This window comes from Taeniopygia guttata, chromosome 4A (genome assembly GCF_048771995.1).
Source record: "Taeniopygia guttata chromosome 4A, bTaeGut7.mat, whole genome shotgun sequence".
Classification (NCBI taxonomy): Eukaryota; Metazoa; Chordata; class Aves; order Passeriformes; family Estrildidae; genus Taeniopygia; species Taeniopygia guttata.
The window spans coordinates 12,327,693-12,349,904 of record NC_133029.1 but is presented as its reverse complement, the minus strand read 5'-3'; the positions used below and the strand labels follow the sequence as shown (position 1 = coordinate 12,349,904).

Sequence of the window (22,212 nt, the reverse complement as noted above, 5' to 3'; positions counted from 1 at the left end):
ATGCATTTTTATCTGAGACAAATCCCCATTGCAATCATTCACTCTGGATTTTCTGTCTTTCTGTTGCTCTGGTTGCTGTTGCTCTTTAAGGACATGTTTTGATGGATGAAACCAGCTCTGACAATATTGGTAAAGTTTTTGCATAAAAGCTTTATTTAGTTCAATTAATTTTTTTTAAGAGGGGAAGTGGAATCAGTTTCCATCGTATTAAAATTGTGGGTGCATTTTAAAAGCACTTTGGATACTTGGAAGGAATTTTGTTTTGTTTTAAACAGCATGAAGTGTAAGAACAACTACAGGGAAATCAGTGGTTCATCTGCTTTGATCGAAGGCAGGAAGAAGATCCTGACAAAATTGCTAGCCAGGTGTGGTGATCTTGTCACTGCTCCTAGCAAGGAAGGAGGACTACCTTTCAAGGAAACTGTACATGATCATGCTGTATGAAAAGAACAAAAATCTTGGAAGATCTTTTTTTTTAACCAAATCTTATACCTACAGATCACTCACAGTCTTCAAACAAAGCCTTTTCCTGATTGACAGCCCCCAAGATAAGCTTAGAAACTTGAGTCTGGCAGTATTTCATATGCTTGTGTATCAAGTAAATGGTTGAAAGATGGGTAAAAAAAGCCGAGATCCACCAAACTGCACAGTTTGTTTTATCAATGTTCATACATTGTGCTAAAGCAAACACACAAACAAACAGAAAGCTTTGGAGCATTTCTGAACTGAAAGGCTGTTTTATCTTGAAGAGCATCTCTGAATTGTGAACAGAATAGAAGAGAAAAAAAGACTGAAAACTTTCAAAGAGCAGATGCAGAGTTTTGTTAAGGGCAAGAAGCACAGGCAAGAAGCACAGGTAACCCCAGAGTTCTGTGTGAAGCAAATGACAGTGGCATCTCACAGGTATCACACTCTTGAGGGGATATGATCCTTTTGACAAGCTGACCCTGGGTTTTGTTTGCTTTATTCGCATGCATAGGTCACTATCTTAGTATTTAAGTGCATGAACAGCTGTGGAGGCCATGAGCCTTCTTTGTAAAGGTGGCATCAAGGTTTCCTGTGGGTATGCACAAAGTCACTACACACCAGGAGTCTACTTGTGGCTTCTCTGTCATTCTAAGTCGTGAAACTTAAAACCATGAAGTTGGGTGAGACAGTTTTAATACTGTTGGTGTTTTAATTGCTTAGTATGTAGTAATTGTAGTGTGGTTGTTCCTGGGGTCTCAGTTCTGAGCTTCAGAATGAAGTGCTGCCCAAGCTTGAAGTCCCCACCAAAGAGATGCAGCACAGCTCCTGGGTGAAAGAGGATGCATCAGGGGGCAGGTGGGAGTGCAGGGAAATGCAGGGGCACTTGTTTGAAACTAGTATTTGCATTTTCTCAGCAGAGTACAGAACTCCTTGTATGTAAGAGATGTTCTTAAAATACAGAACAAAGCTTGGTTTGTGAAACTTCACCCCGCCCCCAGGGAATAGCTGTCCCTGCCCTGAGCATGGATTGCCCACGAGTCCCCAGCCCAGGAGCCAGGGCCTTAGAGCAGGTCAGGAGTGGCTCTGCTCAAGTCCTGTAGCCATGGTTTTCTGGTTGGTTCTTGTGTTTCTTATTTACTGTGTGAAATCATGGTGAATACTTCAAACTATGTTACCTTTGGTTGCCAAAAAAACCCAAAACCTGGTGGAAAAAGCAGTTTGTCCTGCTCATGTACTTGGAGCAAACATCCACCCTGGGTGCCTCATTTCCTTTGGTCTTTTGTTTTTATGCTCTGGCTCATCTCAACAGCCCTTCTAGTTTAGGCTCTGAAATTGCTGGATTCAGCTGGATGCCCCATTGGAAGTAGAGGAAATATTTCTCAAATCAGCAGCATCTTTTGAAGTGGAATAAACTTTTTAAATTCAGGTACTAGGGGTATTTTAAATTAGCCCTTTTTCTATTCTTCCACTACTGCTAATGCTTTCAGTTAGGAAGTGCAGCTCTTCCCCAACTCTGCAAATATCTACTGAAATTTGCAGTGCTGCTTGCCTCTCTCTCTCAGTAACCTTGCTGTGACCTGGTTATCTATTAGAACCACAAAGAATTCGGTCTCTAATTAGTCCATCTGTTAACTATTCAAATTCATGACTTAGTTTTATTGTCTGAGGCTTTTACATAATGCTGAATGATCTTACCTGGCATCTTATTTCTTATAAAGCAAATGTGACTTTCTAAGAGCCATTTTGGTGCAGATAACTGTCTTTTCAGCATTGGACAAATGAGACTGTCTAGCAGCCTGCAGTCCCCTTCCTGCCCTCACTGAAAAAAAATTGTACATCTCCAATAGCTCTGGGCTTAAGTCAATACAGTTTAACATGTACAATTTCTTTGTTATATTCTTTGGAGTTACACCATTAAGAGCAGATGAGAAAGTTTAATAATAACAAATGAGTTTAGTATTTTCACATAGTCCTAAAAAGTATTTTCACATAGTCCTAAAAACAATGAATGCTCTTTATTAAAGATTAGAGGATTTTTTTCCATACTTACCAAAGACTGATTACAGCTCTGGTTCAGCTCCTCAGAAAATCTTGCTTTTAAATTCTTTTTGGACTGTTTGTTAATGAGGATTCAGAGGAATTAGGGGCCATAAATTTACTCATTCTTGCTTAAGTGAAGCCACAAAATAATTACTGGATATATCACTAAGTATTGAGGGCTGAAGTTTATCAACCCCGTTCACACAGAACGATTCATCTCCACGCTTACTTGCTGCAGCTGTGCATTTTCTGCGCAGTCAGATGACGGGGCTGGAGCCTGTCAGTGGATTTTTGGAAGGATGTCAATGATAAATGTACATAGCAGGGCTCAGTGGCACAGTGTGCACGCTTTCCATTCAGCAGTTCTGGGCGGTGGTTGTGCCAGGCTGCTGCTGGGTGCGGGATTTGCCCCACGGGCGGCTGCGGGCGCTGGGTTCACTGGGCTGTGCCTGCACTGGCCTCAACAGAAGCATTACACATTCCTGCAAGCCTGGAGACCGACTCTGTTCTCCCTGCTCTTGGAATTAGTGCATGAGATACTAAGTTAGAACTGGGTAGTTTTCCCCAAGGCCTTTCTGAGCAGAAATTGCTCCATTAGGGAGCCCGGGGAGTGCTGCAGGAGCTCTGGACCTGCTGTGACATTTTGCCTGGCAACAGGGACACATGTTCTCAAACTCACTCTCCAGTTCCAGGTCTGTGTGGTGTGCCATTTAGTTAGGGATTCTGCCCATTTTAATATGAGTTTTGGGAGGGGAGAATGGAGAAAAACCCCTGATACCCACATGCAAATGCTTTTTTCTTTTTTTTTAAGTCAAAGAGTCAGAACCTCCCATAGCTCTCTGTACCCCTCCAGTGTGACAGTACAGCTCAGCCACACAGACCCTTGGGTGGGAACATCCACTTCCAACATTCCCAGCTTTAGCACCAGAATTCTCCTCTCTTTGCTGTCTTTTTGGATTTATAATGGGATAAATCCAAGCTACAGACGAGTTAAGATTATGGCTGCTTTGGCTTGGTTTTACTAGGGGAAGGAAAGTGATTTTTCTTGGGAAGTGATGAAAAGGAAAAATGTTTAAAGTTCATTAACCTTTGGTACAGATTGCAGTGTCCTTTAGACTACACCATTGCTATTCTTAGTCATGACGTGCGAGTGGTTATTTTTTATTGTACAGGAATACAGTAGTTCCCACTAGTGGTGAAAAGAGAGAACTTTTTCCTTTTCCTTGCTGTTTTTCTTTTTTGTCTTAACCTAAATGTGAACTTGTAGGAGTCAGGATTTCGAATTCACTCTTTGGCTTCTCAGCTATGCTATTTTGTCCTAATTTCCCCAAAAGCAAACTGCATATCTCTAGATTGTTTCTTTACTGGCTAATTAAGTGTTATGCAACTTTGCTCTGAAAAACTCAGCAACCTATTCGGTGTATTTGCAAATGAACTTTGCCGATTGTCATTATTGCTATAGTGTGCCTGCAGAAAATCCCATATAATTAAGCAGTTGTACCACTACAGCACAAGAGCTGCAATTAGTAATGTGATTTACACTTCTTTACCATTAATAATATGGGAACATCAACATTATTTTCTCAATGATGTTTAGGAGAAATGAGAATGAGGTGGACGTGATTAGGAAAAGAGACTTTTATATTATGACTTGTTAATGCAATAGCCCAGAGCAAGACATCAGAATGATTGTCCTTGCACTAAAACTCCTTTGCTTCAGTAAGCACAGAGCCTCTGCGTGCCACAAGACAAGTTTGGAGGAAATTGGATAGATGGCAGGGATTTTGGTGGTATGAACATTTCAGCGTCTTTCATGTGCAGAGTACACAAACTGAATCTCTCCACTTTCAAATATTCCCCCAGAGGCAATCTGCATTATTCAAAGCTTAACTGTGGTTGCAGAATCCTGTCTGACATGAAAGCGGACTGCCAGCTTAAAATGAACTTTCATATTTACATCTGTAGTAAATCATATTTACTTTTTCCTCCCCTCCTCTTTTTCCATGGGAGAGAGGGAGTAAAATGGGCAGGAGGGAAGGGGGAGGAGGAGAGATGTCCAGCAGAATTGTAAGCAAAGCACTAGTAATAAAATCTAATCTTACGAGACTGCCCATGAATAGGAATGATAATGAGAGCAGTGATGAGCTGCAGGTTTGTGTCTTTTAGTAAATTATCTAGCAGGCATTTACATTTCATCAATTGTGCTTTTGCATAATAGACCAAGTGCTACAACAAAAGGAGGCACCATAAAAATGAATAATTTCAGTGACCTTCTTGGTAATCCCTCTTAGGAAGGATGTGTTTGGAAGGAGTTGGATGATTCCTCATGGTGAAGCCTCTGTGGAAAGGTGCCCCAGGCTCAAGGAGCTTTCCTGGTGACAAATGCCTTTCAAGGCTTCCTTCTGGCCCCTCTGAAGCATGGCTTGTATCCTGTTTTCTCCATCTGAGCATGCTTCTAATTGTCACATGTCAGAAGGCAACAACCATTTTCTTCTTGCTTATCTCCTGATAACATTGATTCTCAAACAAAGGATGTAGGCTTCCACTCTGAAAACAAAGGAAGCATGGCCCAGCTAAGGATGCTGGTTATAATATACATACTTCTCCCTTCCAATAATAACAATACATCATAAATAATGTAGAAGCTGGATGTGAAAACAGAGAACGGGGAATACGCTGGTGCTGCTGTTGCTGGGTACAGCACTCACAGGATCTTGTCCTTAGAGAGGCCTTGACTTCTTCCCTCATTTTTCTAGTGTATTTCCCTGAATACCTGCCAGCTCCCAAGATGTTTAGAATTCCATATTTTTAAAATTCTTTTTCCATTTTGGGTTTTGTCTTCACCATGTTCTGGTGAATTATTTTTTTCACTCCGCCCCATCGTACTCTTTCTTTGGAGGCAAGAGCTCAGCTGTCAAAGTCAATTTGGATCTTTCACTGAGGACTTAGAAAGAGAGTGGCTTGTGCCAGGCAGGAGCAGGGCTCATTGCATTTATTACTGGTTTGTGCCTAGGCATGACCTGGCCCTGCATTTTTGTATGTTCTTCTCTCCTTTCACAGTGACCTCTTCTTGTTCATCTGATTTTGAAACCCACAAGAACCACTTTAATCCTAGGCCAACATCTTCCTTATCCCTCTGGGTCCCGGGTCTGATGGCACCTTTTCTGTTTCTTAGCCTTTAGTTCACGCTTTTTCTGTAGGTTTTTCCTCTACATTCACATGCCAAATCCTACCCTGATGGAACTTTCCTTTCCTTCTGTCTTTCAGTATAACAGTTGGAGAAGCTGTGAGAAATGTGATGCTTTACTCCCACCCATTCTGCCAGCCAGGCAGCCCTGTGACTGCAGCAGTGGTAGTGAACAGGTCCCCATGGCTTTGGGAAACACACAAGGAATTTTGGTTTAATCTTTAGCTTCTCTCACATCTTCTTGTGCTGATCCTTAGAAATCAGAGCACTCCCCCACCTCTCACTGTCCTCACTGTAACACATAGAGCCATGTGAGTCCATGACGTGTTTTGGCCTTGGGACAGCTAAAAACCGGAGAGAGGGCATCAGTAGAGAGGATAAGGGTTTCTGTTGTTACCTCCCTGATGAGATTAATTTTCTTTTTCTCCTCTTTCTTGGCAGGATCAAAACCCTGGAATCGTTGCCAGGTTGCAGGAGCCCGGCTCCATCCCAAGCGGCGGCTCCGTGCCCGCACCAGCCACGGTCAATGGGTACACGATGAGGAACCATTTACTGAAGCAGCAAATAATGAAGCGGCAGCTGATGCAGGTACGGTGCCGAATGCCTCTGTGGGTTGCTGTGCTCTCCACCTCACCGGGAAGAACAGGACTAGCAGGAATGAGGAAATCATCAGTCAGCAAACACTAAGAGTGACCCTGGAATTGCTAGGCTGAGTCAGACTAAGGCTGTGGTGAGTCTAGCATGGAGTCAAGACAGGCCAAGGGCAAGTGCTGCTCTGCCAGAGTTGAATGCAGATCTGCCCCTCATATACAAGGGAAGGATTTGGTCACCTCCATATCCCTGATGTCATTTTTGGTCAGCCACAGAGCTGGGAGGGAAGAGGCAGAGAAGAGAGGCTTGGAAAGTGAATCAGCCCCAGAGAGATGTTCTCCATGCTTGCCTTTCTCTCTGTTTCCCTGGGGATTTAGCAGAGCAGATGTTAGGCTCCAGTTTGTCCGCGACTTGACTGGTCTCTCTAGCAACAGAAGCCCCTGTAGGAGGTTTGCAACAGGCTTTGTGAGGAAGGTGGGATGGAGAAATCCCACAAATGAATTGGGTAGAGCAGCTCTGACCACGTGCCTCTGACTGAATGTGCTACTGGATTTGGGTCAAGGAGGCTCATTTCTGTGAATGGGAAATGAGATGAGAAGTAGCTCAGTAAAACTCTCAGTGAAGTCCTGTGCTGCTCCTTGATCAAACTCCCTTTCAAACCCAGCTCTGCCTCCCTGTCATCACTTGACTTCAACTTTTTCTGGGCTGCTGTAACACAGGGGGAGCTCCACCATCCCCAGAGAGCTTCCGGGTGACAGCTGCTGCCCACAGCAGGGATGTGAGTGCAGTGCTGGGTTCTGGGGCTAAATGATGGGAGACTCAAATCAGATCACCTGGACTAGCCCAGCAATGCCTGCTCAGGGAGCACCTGCTGTGGATCCCTGGCTCCCGTGTTCTGGTTAGAAGTGGCAACAGCACACAAGGGGATGGTGCACATGGGCAGAGCTTCCAGTGGCAGCACACTTGACTCGTAAGCTGGTGAACACAGGAATCTCTGTGTTCATGTTTGTCCAGCTCCCCTTTGGCTGCCTGCACAGCATCTGCTGACGATTGCAGTTCCCAGTGCTGGGCTGGCATCAGGACACTTGTGCAAGAAGGGGAATGTGCGAAATTAAAATTTAGCCTGAAATGAGCTCTCTGGGCTGAGTCTCATCAGAGGAGGAGGGTAAAGGGTGTATGGGAAGAGGTTGTAATGATAGTGGCTACACTTAAAGTGTCTGCTTCTCTTTTGGTTGTCAAGAGACTGCAACTTCACTATTACTCCCCTTGTTTTCCAGGAAAAGCAGAGACAAAACATGCTAGGAGTAACATCTGAACAGAGGAGCTTGTTTGCGGCTCAGCAGATAAACCAGTTTCAAGGTAAGGAATGAAATCGCCTGAAAATAATCTGAAAATCCTTGAGGTGCCAGGGCCTGGTGGTAGAGACCTTGAATTACAGGCATTTTGCATTTGATCACATACTGTGAGATTCCTGTTTCCTTATGGCTCCATATAACTCTGTTACAAAGAACACAGAGGAGAAGCCCCCATGCCATGAAAGAAAGAGCAGCAGTTTTTAAAGGTTTAGCCACAGGGTGAATCTGTGCTCCCCACTAACATCTCTCTTTGCCCACAGCCGTGCAGCAGCCCATTCCTGCTGACTGCAACCAGGTGATTCCCGCTCCTCCGCCCAACCACCGCATGCTGCCGTCAAACCCAGCCATGCTGCAGAGCACCCTGGGCTCTGGCATGGCCTCAGCCACCGCCAGCCAGAGCAGCCAGACGATGGTGATGATTCCACACAACCCTGGCAAGCAGCAGGGGATTTTTCCACCTAATTCTGACTTTAACATCCCGCTGCGGCCAAGCCAGAACTCACTAGGCATGAACTCGGGGTGCCAAACTGTTCACAGCCACTCCACTGTGAGGCCGGGAATGCCAATGGGAGGCTTCAGTTCTGGCTCCTTGGCAAATCACTCTGCAACACAGCAGCACTTGAGGCAGCCAAGCGTGCCAAGAATCCCCAATGTCTACCCCAACTCATCTGGCCAGATGTGGACGCCGACTACTGTGCCAAGAATGCCAAATCAAAGCCAAGTGGACACCAGCATGCAGCAGTTTTCTGGGAACACGGTGTTCTCCAAACAGAGCGTGAGGCCGAGCACGCCGGGTCAGGCGTTCTCCCAGCAGGCTGTGGTACCACCGAACCAGATCGCTCCTGGCATCCAGGTCAGGCAGATGCAGAAACTGAGCATGGGACAGTCTGGCCAGGGCTTGAGCTCAGTGAGTAATCAGAACTTGAGACACAATTTAACCAGGGGACCGTTGCCAGCTATGAATGTTATGAAATCGTTGCCCCAAGGAGTGGCCAGTTTTAACCACCTCAATCCTGCCCCGGGCCTCGGCCCACCCAGCTACCCTTCCACTGGCCAGCCCGACGCCTTCAGCAGGATGAGCGCCGCTGCCGAGCTGCCCCAGTACGACTTCGTGTCCCAGCACAGCAATTCCATCCTGCCTGCCAACTGCAGCGACACTGACTTCCTCGACTCCCTCATGAAGAACAGCAGCAGCAACGACGAAGAGTGGTTGAACAATCTGACAATGATAGATGACATTTTGGGACAGCATGCTCAAAGCTCCGGACACGTTTAGCTCGGAGAGAAGCAGCCTCATTGTAAATAACACACGTATGGCTTTGAACAGAACACACAACCTGTGAAAGCCACTGCCTCGTTCAATACAGAGGGAATAGACTCAGCCAATTCTTTGCCTGCATCAAAGTTTAATATTGGCAGTTTTTCAGATGACTGTATATATTTGAATATTTTGTAAATTATGTTTTCCTAAACCTTAAATGTAGAAGTATTTATACTTCTTTGCTGGACTCTTTGTAAATAAATCTATAGCATAACTTTTGGTTTTATTATAGGGATTTCATTATACCTTGTTATAAATATGCAAATAATATTGTTAGTTTCAGTAATACTGTGTATTACAGCATAAAATACTTATGTTTTTGACATAACTTAACACATGATCTAGGGGTGTCATTGCAACCAGACTAAATAGAAATCAAATGTGGCATCTATTCCCCCATATCAAGAGGAAATATTGAAAAGTTGCATTAAAAAAAACAAAACAAAACAAAAACCTAAAAGGAGCTGCTGTTTCCCTCGTCATTTAGTCTTGTAGACCAAACCTGGTACACAGGTCCCATCCAGGCACCCAGTGCATTCAGGGATCTGCTTGCAGAGTTCCATTTGCCAGGTCCTGGGCATGTTCTCAGCTCGATACACTCCAGTAAATCGCTGTGGCAGCACTGTCCTGCAGGGTGTGTGTGCTCCTGACCTTCCAGTGCTGATGGGTGTGTGCAGGCTCGGTGTGCTGTGGCCTGGTGGCCACACTGGACAGAAGGTACTGGGCAGGCACTGCCCAGTTTCCAGCCACTGAACCCTTCAGCAAAAAGGTATCTCTGGTTTGTGCACCTCTACCATGTATATTTGTAGTGTACAGGTGATTTGTTCCTGGTTTTAAGGCTTTTCATAATTTCTGTTTTAATGTAAGACTTTTTTCAGGGGAAAAGTCTGCAAACATTAATAGTTAATTTTTGATGTTTCTCTGTCAGCTACTATTGTCCTCTGTATATTTAAGAGTCTGTTTATAAAAGATTCGCTGTACTGTAAACTTCTTAAAATGTTCATACTTTGTGTAATCATATTTTAATAGTCACGTCATACTTCGCAATACATTTGTAATATAACGTCAGCTTCAAGCACAGAATGTTTTTTTCTTCATACCATAATAAACTGCCAGGGGAAAATTGCATATCTTTATGTGCTCATTTTTCAGCTACAGTGTTTTGTACCCACAGATATTTGAATTAATTTGATTTGTCCAGGATGCTACAACGTCAATCTAATAACGTGTACAAATGCATGTGTGCTGTTGGTAGGAGCAGTGGGCCAGAGAGAGAGTTTAAGCAGGTTTTAATTTTATTTTAAGGTGGGATTGCTGAGGCCCACTGTCCTTTTCAAGTATAATTTATAGGTGCATGTGAAATTAATCTCTGTTGGATTTTTTTTTTACACAGCACCATGTTTATGTAAGTGACAGTTCTTGTGTGTAAATGCCAAGTGTGAAGCAGCGAGAAGGGAGCCTTGCTCATTCTGTGACATCTGCAAGGGAAGTGGTGGGTACAGAATGTCACTCCTTTGACACAGAAATTGTCTTATGGGAGAGCTGGTGCCTGTCCTGGGGGAGGCCAGGCTGAGAGGAGGGGTAGGAAAGAACAGGAAATCTTTAGCCATGTTGAATAAATGCACAAATAGAATCTGGAGCTAAAATTGCCTCCATTTAACCAAGCCAGACACGGCCCCAGCTTTCTGGTGGAGATGTGTTGTTGCTGCCCTTTGTCTGAGGCACACTGTGCCTCACACACTCTCCTGGAGTGGGTCCCTCTAGGAGTCTGTTCTCCAGAGCCGAAGGGCAGAAAACATCTCCTGAAGTCAAAAATGAGAGGGGACAGTCAGGGTTCAAAGCAGCCGGACACATGCTCTGCTGTTGCTGCATAGGGCAGGAGACCTCCCTGGGTACAACCACTCCAGGCTTGTCAGAGAACCTTGTGGCTTCCTGATGGCAAATGATCCCACAGAGCCAGAAGTCTTGAGGGGAATGACCTCTAACCAGCTTTATCTCGAGTTTGTATGAAACCAGAGTGACAAAGAAAAAAGATCCAGTTTTTCCAGCAAAGGAAACCAAACAATTGCCAAAAATATGCTGTAGAACCCAGCAAGTGTCTGAGTAAGGCAGAAATGCTGACTCTCGACAGCAGAGAGGGGGAGAAATGCCCATGAGTGAGTCTGTGGTGAGGACAAAGGTGAGTTTGTTTGGCTGTGAAAACTGGCACCATTTCAGCGCTTTTCTGTCATGAGCTGTATCCTGCCAGGGCACAGGGAGCTTCAGGGAGTGGCAGGTCTGGCACAGGTCTGGAATCCAGAGGCACTCAAGCCCTCCAGGCTGGCAGCACAACAGCCGCTGATGGCAGAGAAGGCTACTGCCCACATGCTCCTCTTTGGGATGTTAATAAAAACAGCAAAACTGTCCTCTTTTCATTCTTCATTTTGTTTGTCAATACAGACTTCATCTTTTCAGTTCTGCATGATTTGGGTTACAAACACTGTGGAGAGGATGTCTTCAAAAGCCAACTGTTTTGAACAGAATTTTTGGAAAACAGATTATCTTGTACCTCTGTTATGTACACACTTGGTTTTACCCTGTTTTTTTTTTTGTCTATCTTTTCAGCTGGTAGAGCTTTTCACCCCTTTGTATCCCATTCCTCATGCCTCAAGAGGGAATGATGATCCTTCTTTGCCACAGAGGTGTTGTTGGAAGAAGAACCAGACTAAGTATAATTATTACTGTCTTGCTGGTTGTATTTGTAACTACTCTTTAGTAAACATGTCTTTTAGGGAGTTGGCACGTAACCACAATGACCAATGCCCTGCTTGGGTTGCAGCCCAAGCACAAGGCTGCTGCCTCCCCCTGCGTCTGCCGGCAGCTTGGGCAGGAGCAAGGCACAGGGAAGGGCAGGGCGAAGGCATGATGACCACAGGCAAACATTGCAGCAGCTGGAGTACCAGCACTGCAGTCCTGGTTGGTGTCAGGCTGTGACAGTAAATGACAATTAATTGTCTGGTTTTTCTGAAAGAAAAAATACCTTTGTCTGTACTTTGCCTTGCCTTTTCTTCTCACTAGTTGAAGTGTGAAAGTGCTCAAAGTGTCATCCTGCTTTCACTCTCAGTCTGGTCATTAAGGCAAATAGTTACAGCTAGTAAGGGCTAGTGAGCTGTAGGACTAAACATATCTGCACAGTTCTCCTGCTGTATTTGCTGGACCAGCAGATCACCCCACATGATGTACATGGACTTAGACTGTGAACCAAATTCTGCCACCGTGCAGTTTAAACACACAATAGATCTCCTGAAGGCAGTGGTACAGTACAGGTTTTATACAAACATGAATAAGAACAGCATGTGGTGCTCTGGCAGTGCAAACTGAATTTGGATTTCTAAAATAGTTACAAGGAACGAAGTGTCTGACAGCATTCACTGTTGAATGCCATCATTTATTTTCCACACAAGTTACGTCACCAGACTGCCCTCATAATTATGGCCATGAAAAAACAGAGGCAAGGCAGTAAGCTTTTCCTCTTGGACTCTAAAATAACATCAAATGCCTATAAAGTCCAGAATTTCCAAAGACCTGAGCTCACTGAAAGCCTCTCTCACTGAAAATTAGTAGCACAGGTAACCTAGACTTACTATGGAAAAATTCTCTTTGTGCATTGTATTAATCTAAAGCAGCCAAACGAAGGAAAAACAGAAAAACACATTCTCTCCTATTAGACAGTAGGCAGGGAGCGCCTAGAATAGATGTCACAGGAGCATGGATCAGACAATTTCCCTGGGAAGCACAGCCCTGACTTATGCAGAACCTGAGCCCTGCTGCTCAGTGGCTCTCCAGGATTGATTACATGTCTGTCTTAAGAAGCTTTCAACAAAGGAAGCTGCACTGATGTTGAAGTGTAAGGTCAAGCTCTCCTCTTGTGTAGGATGTTGTAAATCAGGAGCTACTCCACTGCCTGCCGCAGGGTAACCCCTGATTTACACCTCTCTGGGAGCAGAGCAAGCACCTGGCAAGAAGCTGGCACTTGTCTCGTGGTCCTGCCTGGATGACCCTCATGGTGGGAGAGGCACCACACATGTGCAGGGTGGCCCCAAGGGAGGAGTTGCTCCCTGCTGGCGCTGCAGGGCAGCCAGGACATGGGGGGGCATGAGGCAAGTGGCCACTGCACCAGCCCTGCCTCTCTGCTGCCTTCTGCACTGACAGGCAGGTGGCACATGCTCCTGGGGGACACTGGCCCTGGCACATCTGCCCAGACAATTATTCAGGCTGAGCTCAGGTTTTGGTGCTAAACTCCAGATTAATGCTTGTTTCATTCTATTCCCTGGTATAGGTATAGATACATATAGATAGATATAAATAGATATAGATATATAGAGCTATATAGATACAGGTATGGAGATGATAGATAGATAGATAGATAGATAGATAGATAGATAGATAGATAGATAGATAGATAGATAGATAGATAGATAGATAGAGCAAATTTTAAAAAATAATTTAAAAGCTTAGAAAAAAGTGAGATGTTTTAAATACCAATAAGGGTCTCTCCTGGGCAAGCTAAAACAGAAGTACTGGTCAGCAGATGCAGGAGTTCCTGAGAACTTAAGACTCTGCCTGAGCAAGAGGCCTCCTGTGTACAATCCTACATTAAACCAGGGACAAGCCGGTTATTAAAGCAGTCAGGCTGAAGCCACTGGAGCTGTAGTTAGTCACAGCCATGGTTGTGTTATAGATGGGTAATGCAATGGTTGAGTCTCACAATTAAAGGGAAAATATTATGTATATGTTAAGAGAAGTTTTGTAGATGTATAGTTATGTTCCCCCCCCCCTTGCATTGTTATCAGGGATGGCCTGGGTAGTCGGGGCATTTGGGAGGGTCAGATTGTTGCTGTGGCAGCACCTGACCTCCAATCAACATGTTAGAAAGTTATCTCCACCACTGGACAGCAAAGAAGAAGTCTATTGACAGGACCTTGGGAGGGGCTAAACTTTAAAGGGCAGAACATCCATTGTGTGGATGAGCATATGGTGGTAGAATCCTTTGCTGCTGCTGCTGTACTATCTTCTCTATTCAGTCTTCTGTTGTATTTTTTTGATAAGGCTATAATAAACCTTCTAAATTTTTTGAAAGAGAGTATAATTTCTCACAACGGCTTACATGCTGATTAAAAGAACCCACTGCCACAGCAGTGATTTGTCCCCACAGCCCAAAGGCACCGTGGCTGAGCCCTGCTGCCAGTCTCAACATGTGTCACAGCCAAAAACCACTGAGAAGCTCCTGAGGTTTGTGCATCACATTGTTTTTGTCCTTATCAAGTTTTTTGATGCTGCAATTTAATATCTTTAACCAACTTGGCTGGAGAAGAAAAAAGAAATGCCCTTTTAAGTGTAAAGTTGCGTTTGTATTTTAAAAAGGACATTTTAATTGTTCTGATGTTGCCTTAATCCCTTTTCAAGGAGTGAGAAGACACGTGTGCTGACCCTGCTGGGTTCCCTGTCCTGAAGCTGTGCTGTTTGATGGATGACTGGGACAGACAAGACCTGGGGCAGTGGCAGGGGTGGTGAGACTGGCCTATTTTCATTCCCTGAGGGGAAACCAGCCCAAAGCTATAAAGTTGTGAAATCTCTTTTTAGTTTTGCTGATATAGAGCTGTGCTTGACTATCCAGCTGCAGAAATATGTTTTGTTTCAAGTTTACAGACTGCTCCTTGTCAACCCTGCTGGCTTTGTATGGCAGCCTGGGAAACAGAAATACCTGACAGCCCCTTGTTCCTTTCCTCTTCTCACCCCATAAATTACTATTCTCTCTCCCCGATTAGCTGACTGCACTATTTGCCTAAGCAGTTCCCATTAACCCCCTGTTTGAGCCTTACAATCCTTAATAAATATATATGTTTTCCTATGCTCTTTCAGGATAGTTGATGGTGTCCATTAGCAGTGGGGGACCATGAGGCACAAAAGGCTCAAGACTGGAATCCCAAAGATATTTAGGTGCCTAATGAGGCAGACAGACACCAGTAGGATTTTTCAAGTGTAGTTAAGCAGAACTAGCAGCCACATCTCATGGGCAGTGGGTTGTGTGTTACCACCTGTAGCTGTGCAGATCCGGGAGGATAAGCTGGTTGTTTCTGTATGACTTCTTGTGGGCAAAAGAGGGCTGTGAGTCAGGCCCATTGGTGTCTTAATTTTCCAACTTTAAGAGGTAGTTGGCTCATTCTGGCAGGGATAGAATGCAGCCTGGCAGGTAGGCAGCAGCCATGGATTCCACCTCTCCTCTGTGCGAGTTCTTTGCTTTACTCCACACATTGTTCCCACCTCTGTGATGTGGCACACCTGGCCCTGCCGTAGGGCTTGGGCTCACACAGAAAACAGGAGCAAGTCACTCTTCTTGGTCAATATTCCTGCCACCAAACTCTTCAAAAGTGCCACCCGTGCATCTTGAAGAGCAGGTGGAGTCCTACTCCTGCTTCAGACCTGCAGTTACTTACTTGGCTAAGGTTTTTGGCCTGTGGTCTGTGGTACACTGCTAACGCTAATGCAGCAAGTACCCAGACAGATGGCAGGGAAAGACCTGTGGAGAGACAGCAGGAGAAAAGGGGCAGATTTGAGTTTTGATCCACCTTCAGAGGAAGCAGGAGGTTCCTGTTGGCAGGGGGGAGGATGGACACATGTTTGGATGGGAAGCAGCCTGGCTTTAGCCTCTGTGCAGCACCTCCTTCAGCACGGGCTGGAAGATGGCAGCTGCTCTGGGACAGGGAGCAGCATCCCGCTCCAGTGCCCAGCTGGCTGTGGCCAGAGTGGGACTGCTGGGCCTGTAACATCATCTGGGGCAAACCTGACATGAAGGAAGGGCAGAGAGAGGGAGGGAGGGAAAGAGGGTGCATAAATGTGCTGGAGACAGCATGGCTAGAGCTTCATTTACAGCCTGAAGTGACCCCTCTGAATAGGGACAACCTTTCCCCAAATCCTGTGGCACAGTCACCTCCCCTGGAGCCTGCCCTCAGAGTGGAGCCTGCAGAAATGTAATAGTGTGTCTTTGTAGGTGCAGAGCTGGGAGTGTGGGAGGTGGGCTTGCACAGCTGATTGCCGTGGAATACTCCTTTGCTGCTCTGTAGAGCCCTTTGCTTCCTTTGGGGAGGCTTTCTTGCCTGGTGGTGAGTTTATCACTGTAAATGAGGGGCTGCTAGTGCCTGTGCCTCAGTTTACCTACCCATAAAACTCAGAAAGTCCCTCATCCACAGATAGTTTGAGGGGTAGCTGTTGAACACTAGACCTAGTGTATTTTGAATTTGGTGCAATTAACCAACAGTGCAAAGCCATTTATTTGGGGGAAGAAGATGAAACTGCTTCACCATTCTGCCCTCTGCTTCATCTTGCAGAAATCTCCATGACTGGCTGGTTCAGAAAGTCAAACCTGACACCTCTTGAGCTTCTAATGGATGGTTAATGTACCCAGGATATAGTGAGACACCATCTGCATCCATGCTTGTCCTGGCATGAAATCAGGCAGGGAGACTCTTCTCATCTTGCATCTAGAAGTCTGATCCAGGAATAATGTTTCCATTTTAATTGTCTGTCAATTTGTAATTTTATTTCTCTTGTCAGCATCCACAATAAGCATGTGAAGTTTTGCCTCTGGCTGTGGCAGTATTTATAGCTGCAGTACCTCTTGTCCACATCCTGAAATCATCCTCAAGCTTAAACTCTGAGCTATCCTAGAGAGCAAATATATTCTATGTATTTTTGTGTATTTTATGCAGTGCCCAAACAATGATGCCCTAGTCTCTAGATGCTACCATAAGTCTACTAATAAATAATAGCTCAACACTGAGATTAACACTGCTACATAGACACCTTCTGATTTGGTACATTAACTTCTTATTCTTTTCATGCTGTGAATGTAAGCTGTAGCTGGAGATAAAAAGTGCTGTGAAGATTACTGTAAGTGCTCTGATCTTCTGAACCCTGAATAAGGGTCACTGTTGTATAATAAATTGTATTAAAATATAAATGAAAAGAAATAGTGTACAATTTTTCCAGCAGGAATTATTCACAAGAAGCTTCATGGAAGAAATGACTGCATTAGCTCCAATAAAAGCCATTATTTCTTTCAGGTGGCTGCTTGAAGATCTGCTAATTGTCTGAAGACCCTATATCAGCACCTGATGTAATATTCAGGGCTGCTGAGACCCCGCTTTGTCTCAGTGATTTTGCAGAGCTGAGAGAGGGTTTGTTTCACTCATTAGAGCAACCAAAGAAATTCTGCTTCATAATAAAGTTATTTTCTCCTATTCACCAGAGTGTAAAGATGTGCCAGGCCAAATGATCCACAGCAGTATGGCTCTTTCAATCCCACAGGAATGATCCTTGGTCCCACAGGACTTAAGAGAAAGTTCTTCATTGATAGGTGCAGTGAAGGTTCCTGCTAACACCATGAATTCCAGTTGGTTTTAATCCTGCCTCTAAATGGCAATTTTCTCTAACAATGGGAAAGAAAACTGCATTTGAAACCCAGTTTCTCTTCTTCCCACCATGACATATTTAGCAAACTGACTATGGTGGTGTGTTTTCCTTTTCATTATAAAGATTAGCACCCCAGAATAACAAGATTAGATCCATTTTGCCTACAAAACATGGTAAAGGAAAAAATGAATTAAATCAGAATCAATAAAGCATGAACTTTGGAGAATTCAAAGCTCCTTTCAGTTCCTTGAGCTATGCACTGGCAGCCTCTGCTGACAGAGGCTTGAATCCAACCAGAAGGCCATCACTAACACCTGATAGTGAAGAATTTCTTCCGAATTATTGGATCAACTGGGCTTTAGAGAAACAGAAATCAGTAAAGCTCTGGTGAGCAGTGGTGCCTGGAACAGCTTGCCCACTCGTTGGTTGCCTATGGTGCACAAGCACTCGCTGCTGTTGCCAATATGACAGCAACTACTACATGGAAATCAAACAAAAATATGATCTGATCTAAACAGATGCACTATTCAAAAGAGAAAAGGCTTTTCAAAATGCTGGTCTTTCTGCAGGCTCTCTAGCTGGTCTGTGACCTTGAGATTCTTTGCCATTCAGCAACTGCAATCTGCTGTCTGGAGCTTGTCTGAATTTTGAAGCTACCTCCTCTTTGTTGTGGGATGACAGCTGAAAGGGCTGTGCTGTGTTTTCAAAATTCACAGATATTCCACTGTGAGTAGGAAATGCTGGCTTCCTGTCCTGCCCTATCAACTGCTGTGACTCTTGAGCTATAAAACAAAGAGTATTTCTGAATGGAGCATGTATTAACTCTGCTGTGACAGCCTGTCTCTGTCACGCTCATTCACATACTAAAAATGATGCTTAAAATAATTCTTACATGCTGAATTGTGATTCAGACACTACTGTAGTTAAAGCTTCTCATGTGTGGACCTTGTCAATAGGAGGAGGGTGTTTGGGGGTCCATCTTGAACAGTTTTCTTTTCGCTGATAAAACTGTTTGATGCCAAGATGCCTTTGCTTTTACAAGGTGTTTTAACTTCAACCACTTCACTCCTGCAGTCTCTGCTGCCTGAGTTGTGTCACCGGAGTTTCAGGATTTGAATGGAACCTCGGCCCTTCACAGAACTTCAGAGCACAGAGCAAAAGCAAAGCACTTAACAGGTATTTGTCTAAAGGGTCCTTCTCTTTTACAGGCTACATTTATACATTTAACAGATAACTTGCTATTGCAGTTTGCAATAGAAAGTATACTGGAAGCTATGCTTTTGTGTGCTATTTGCTTTAAGAAGATTTTCTTCTATTTCTCTTAATTTGTAAAGTTGTTCTACTAGAATTAATTCCACTAACAGATCAGGTAATTTCAGTGGATATTACTAACTTCCATTTGTTTGGTTCTTCTAATCCAAATACTCCAGTTCTCTTAAAACCTTTATGTACTATGCAAATTAGGTATGATACATGTGAGAATGAGTTTGCCTTTCTGTGAAATGCAGCTATTTCTCAAATAAAACATACTAACTGCTTCTAATATTTGCATAGAGAAGATAAGGGGGGGGGGGGAGGTCCTACATAAATACAGGATCAGCAAATACCTGATACTAATTTTCCTTGTCTTTGAAGACAAGGAATCAGTGTGTGCCTAGTGGTGACAGCAGATGTGTGTATTTATGTGCATACACCTATACACGTATATATTGCGTGTGTCTGTTGTCAAGTGCCAGGTTTTGGTGACAGCAGTGCTGTGTATGCAAGCCCAGGTATCCAAAAGCGAGCTATCAGCTGCCTGAAATCACAATAACAAGTATTCAGTCAGTGTTTCTGAAAGTGCTTCCCAAAATACAATTACTATTTCCAGCCCTTGGGAGTCGCAGGATCCAGAAATACAAGAAACCTCTTATATAACTCACCTTATTGCTATTGTGAGTCAAGCAGAAAGGGGCAGATTTTTTTTAGGGTGCTACACGTGTTTTATTTGGTAACATGTTACTTGATAAAGAAACAATTAGGCTAATTGGGGGGAAAGCTAGGCAGAAATAGGTTAAAGAGGTCCTAAAGTACAGCTTAAAAGAATTAAATCTGGAGGTCTTTATTTAGCAGAGACAAAAATAAACATCGGGTTAGCAAACAAAGGACAATGACAGGAAACAAAGGGTGTAAGTAGCACAGTGCTAGAAAAGCAAAAGAATGACTGATATACCATATCTTTTCTAATATCTAACTTGTAGAAGGAAAAAAAATGTACACATGTGAACATACAGACACATCTCTGGATTTTTGATGTTTAACACTGCATTGTCCTTTCCATTTTATCTGTCGTGACAGCAACTGAAAACAGCAAGAGAAAATTATTGTGTGGTAAATTGACATAAATCATTAACTTGACCTATGGGCTTGATTTAAAGATGCAGACTCCTCACCTCCACTTAGTTTTTTCTCTAGAATAGGAGGAAAACAAGTTAATATTATTATCAGGTATTGTTGTGCTCTCAAACTGCACTTTGATATCATCAATCTCATAATACCTTAGTTCCCCCTGGCATCTCAGTTCTACATGTGTATTTATTATTTGCATTACCATAGTGCTACAAGAGCCTGGTGTGTATCAGGGTCAATACTTTTTATACTTTATAAATCATGACATTAGAGAGCTGACAAATAAAGGCAGGAGAGGCAGCATAATGAACTGTGATCCTCTATTGTAGACACTACAGGAAGGAAAAGTTTTAAGGAGTGGTTTCAAGGAAAACTGCCAGTAACTTTTGGGCCATTTATAGGCTCCTTGGAAATAAAAGGCAGTGAAAAGAATGCACAAAAGAACATGTTTAAATGTATTACAAGTGGGCTGTGAAAACTGGCATTGTGAGCTGATCGGAGCTGCAGTTAGATATCAGCAGGGGATGGAAACAACAAGTAGACAGGCTACCAAGGCCTTCCAAAGCAAAAACAGATAGGTAAGGATCCACATGATAGAGTATGCTGGGCCAGCACAGGCATGGAAAGAGTGGAATAACATAGTGAGAATTACAGACTTAGAAAAATGGTCACTCTAGTAGTGTTCTCAATAAATATAAGACAAGGTTATATTTTTCAAGGCCAAGGGAAAGGATGTTGCAGTAATTGAGATTTGAGACGATGGGAGTTTTAGCTATATGGACAGATTTAGACATAGTCTGACCATAAAGGGCTAGGGAAAGGTCTGAGTCAAAGATGATTACATAGAGGCAGATAATAGCGTAATAGATAAAGTAGAAAGTACTTGTGGGAGAAGGCTTGACACTATTTTAACTGTACTGAGCTGAAAATGATATTAGCATTGTCAATTAACCAGTTTTTATCCAGATGGTCCAGGGGATTGGGGGGTGGAGTATTTGTGTGCCGTCTGGGCTGATTACAAAGGAGATATCATATCCTGCAGTACAATAGTACAGGGATCAGGCTCAGAAACACAGAGAGAGCCTAAACATCCCCACACCCCACTCATGTCCCACATTAGGTTAATTAACAAAATGTTAATAATGTTAATAATTTGTGCTCTTGCAGGTACAAGGAGCTATTGGGTGAATCATCAGTCAGGGGACTAAGCACATTTCTTCCAGTTCACGTCACCTTTGGGTGCCTGACCATGCATGTGTGGGATTCACAGGACGATTGTGAGTGCAGTGGAAGATGAAGTCACACAGAAGAGTCACAGAAAGGTACTAGAGATACAAGCGAAAGTTTTTAAGGAAAGCAAGTCAATCTGCACTGAGGAGGCATAGCTGGGGAAAAAAAAAAAAAAAAAAAAGACTGGAAAAGGTCATTTGAGCTGTTGTCATAGCACATATTATCTGGGGATAAAGTGTGGAGGGCTAGAGCAGAGACCCAAGGAGAAAGGCCTGGTCAATACTGACTGGAAGCCTATAAAAAACAGTCCCTCAAAAATGTGCCAGTAGGTGTCTTGGAAATGTAGGAGGAAAAAAAGGGACAGGTCAGTCACTGAACAAGGGTGAGTATTTCACTTGACAGATTCAGGTGGAATAATAGTTGTGATCATTAAAGGTCATATGAGCAAGAGGCTGTTTGAGGTTTTGTCTTCTGAAAGAAATGCAAAGGGCATAAGCCAGGCTGGAAAAAATCTAGGACAAAACTGATGGAAATAAATTTATGAGAACATTTAGGGAGAGCACTTTTGGTGGTCTGAGTCATGAAGTGTCAGAAATGAGTTCTAGTTCTCATGATGACAGAGAAAAACCTTTAAAACGTGATTTGAATGAAACCTTGAAAGAAGGATCAAGTAAAGGATCCTCTGTGTACACACACAAATGTATGTAGGCCTGTACATACATAAATACATACATACATACATACATACATACATACATACATACATACATATATATATATATATATATTATATACACACACATACCACACTGGAATACATTAAAGCAAGACTTCAAAACTGCATCAGTGGATTTTTTAGCTAATCTTTGCTGAGAGGATAATGTCAGAGGCAAAGACATCACACCAGAAGAAAACAGACAAGACTGCTTGTGTGAGGGAGGTGAACATTTCACCTCCTTTTGCTCACTGCTTACTTCTCTGCTGCTTATTAATATAAAACACACAGTTCCATGCTTATTGTAGGAAAATACTTTTCACTCCAGAAACATTTTTTTTTTCTGTTGTAAGAGGCACCAGCTCAGTTCTCTTGTGTTTTTCTGGTTTTGATTTTCTAAATTTTTTTGAATTCCAGATGTAAATTATTGATAGCAAAGGTGACGTCTAAAGTAATGCATAAAATT

At 43.5% G+C, this 22,212-nt stretch overlaps 1 protein-coding gene across 4 annotated transcripts in view; it reads left to right on the top strand.

Annotated features, from left to right (window-relative positions):
* Positions 1-10,090, top strand: part of MAMLD1 (mastermind like domain containing 1) — a 249,857-nt gene extending 239,767 nt beyond the window's left edge. For all 4 annotated transcript variants that reach the window (XM_072929167.1, XM_072929165.1, XM_072929166.1 and 1 more), the window contains 3 exons: positions 6,137-6,283; positions 7,564-7,645; positions 7,902-10,090. In XM_072929167.1, the coding sequence (XP_072785268.1) occupies positions 6,137-6,283; positions 7,564-7,645; positions 7,902-8,917 (1,245 nt within the window). In that variant the 3' untranslated portion in view covers positions 8,918-10,090. The remainder of the gene's footprint in view (positions 1-6,136; positions 6,284-7,563; positions 7,646-7,901) is intronic.
* Positions 10,091-22,212: the final 12,122 nt, after the last annotated feature.